Source organism: Clupea harengus, chromosome 15 (assembly GCF_900700415.2).
Source record: "Clupea harengus chromosome 15, Ch_v2.0.2, whole genome shotgun sequence".
Taxonomy (NCBI): Eukaryota; Metazoa; Chordata; class Actinopteri; order Clupeiformes; family Clupeidae; genus Clupea; species Clupea harengus.
Genome location: NC_045166.1, coordinates 5,507,358 through 5,508,705, shown reverse-complemented (window position 1 = coordinate 5,508,705; position 1,348 = coordinate 5,507,358). Strand labels below are relative to the sequence as shown.

The following is a 1,348-nucleotide window of genomic DNA, read 5'->3' as shown; positions in this document are numbered from 1 at the left end:
AAGGAACTGTAAAGGTATCCAGAAGGCTGATTGCAGTTTATGTTGGACGCAAGGTTGTCCAGGTACCAGAAGGACGAGAGGGAAGGATTGGCGTCTCACCTGTACAGACTCCGATCCGTCGGTTGCTGGGGGATCCATAGTCGCAGTAGAGGCCCTTGTGGGGGTCACAGATGTCCCTCTCCGTGCAGAGCTCGCCCAGCTGCTTGGCACACACCCGGCAGCAACCGCAAGCGTCCAGCACCAGACTCACGCCGGGGGCACACTGGGGGGGCACCTCGGGGCAGCTGCACTGGCCACTGCACTCCTGGGCTACAGCCTGAACACACACAAACACACACACACCATTCGGTTAGAATGTCAGCCTCAGTAGAGCTCGTACACATTCACACAAATACACATCTCCCCATCTCCCTTCTGTCGGGATTATACACAACCAGACACGTGCTACTGAGCTTGAAAACATGAAGGCAAGCAGGACTACCTAACCGATTCTGGATGTAGCCTAAACATCAGATACTGATAACATCTTGTGCTCCTAGACTCAAAGTGGAGTTGCTGAAACTATGGACTTACCAAGTGCAAGAGCGCGAGGCAGAAGAGGGATGTCAGGATGGTCAGTCCAGTAGACATGTTGGTTCTGTTCTTCGATTAGTAACAACAAAAGAATTTCTTTCAGGTCTTCAAAATCTTCCTTATTCTCTCGAGAGCAATGCCTTCGAATGGTCGGTCTTCTGATCAAGTCGATCTCGTTTGTTCTTTCCTTCCTTCGTAGGGTCTCCGGTCTAGTTTTCTTTTTCTTCCGTTGGCTTCTTCGTTTTCAGCTCAGTTCAGTCCTGTTTGGTTCTGTTCTGTTCGTCTTTGGTCTCGGGTGAAAGCTAGAGTTTAGCTTCAGTAGTAGTAGTAGTCGAGCAGAGTGGAGCTCCTGTTGCTTCTCTCTCGGGCTGAGGAGGAGTGTTCTGACTGGAGTCGGGAGCTTGCCCTCTCTTTATACACGCCGGAGTGCTGTGACGCGCCAGGGGCTGAATGGAGACCTGGACAAACATGGACATTCTTGGCATTCTTTCCTAGTTTCCTGCCCCCCTCCTTTCCCCACCCTCCCTCTCTCTCTCTCTTTCCCTCTCTCCATCGCTCTCTCTCTATCTGCACTAGACTCCCCCACCCACTGCTATTCAACATTCCTCCTGTCTGAAACCAAACTGCTGTCACATATCAAAATAAAAAGTGAAGCCTTGGCGAGGTTGACTAAACTTTCCTGCCCGTGCTTTTTTCCCTTTTTTTAAATTTTGTGTGTGTTTATCGGTGGTTTTTGCCGACTTGTCATAGAGGGACCAACACATCCTCCTCTCGT

The 1,348-nt window shown here is 50.4% G+C and overlaps 1 protein-coding gene across 1 annotated transcript in view; it reads right to left on the bottom strand.

Moving 5' to 3' along the window:
* Positions 1 to 1,065, bottom strand: part of ccn2a (cellular communication network factor 2a) — a 3,515-nt gene extending 2,450 nt beyond the window's left edge. The window contains exons 1-2 of the mRNA XM_012826658.3: positions 574 to 1,065; positions 100 to 316 (exon numbers count right to left, since the gene is read on the bottom strand). Of these exons, the coding sequence (XP_012682112.1) occupies positions 100 to 316; positions 574 to 630 (274 nt within the window). The 5' untranslated portion in view covers positions 631 to 1,065. The remainder of the gene's footprint in view (positions 1 to 99; positions 317 to 573) is intronic.
* Positions 1,066 to 1,348: the final 283 nt, after the last annotated feature.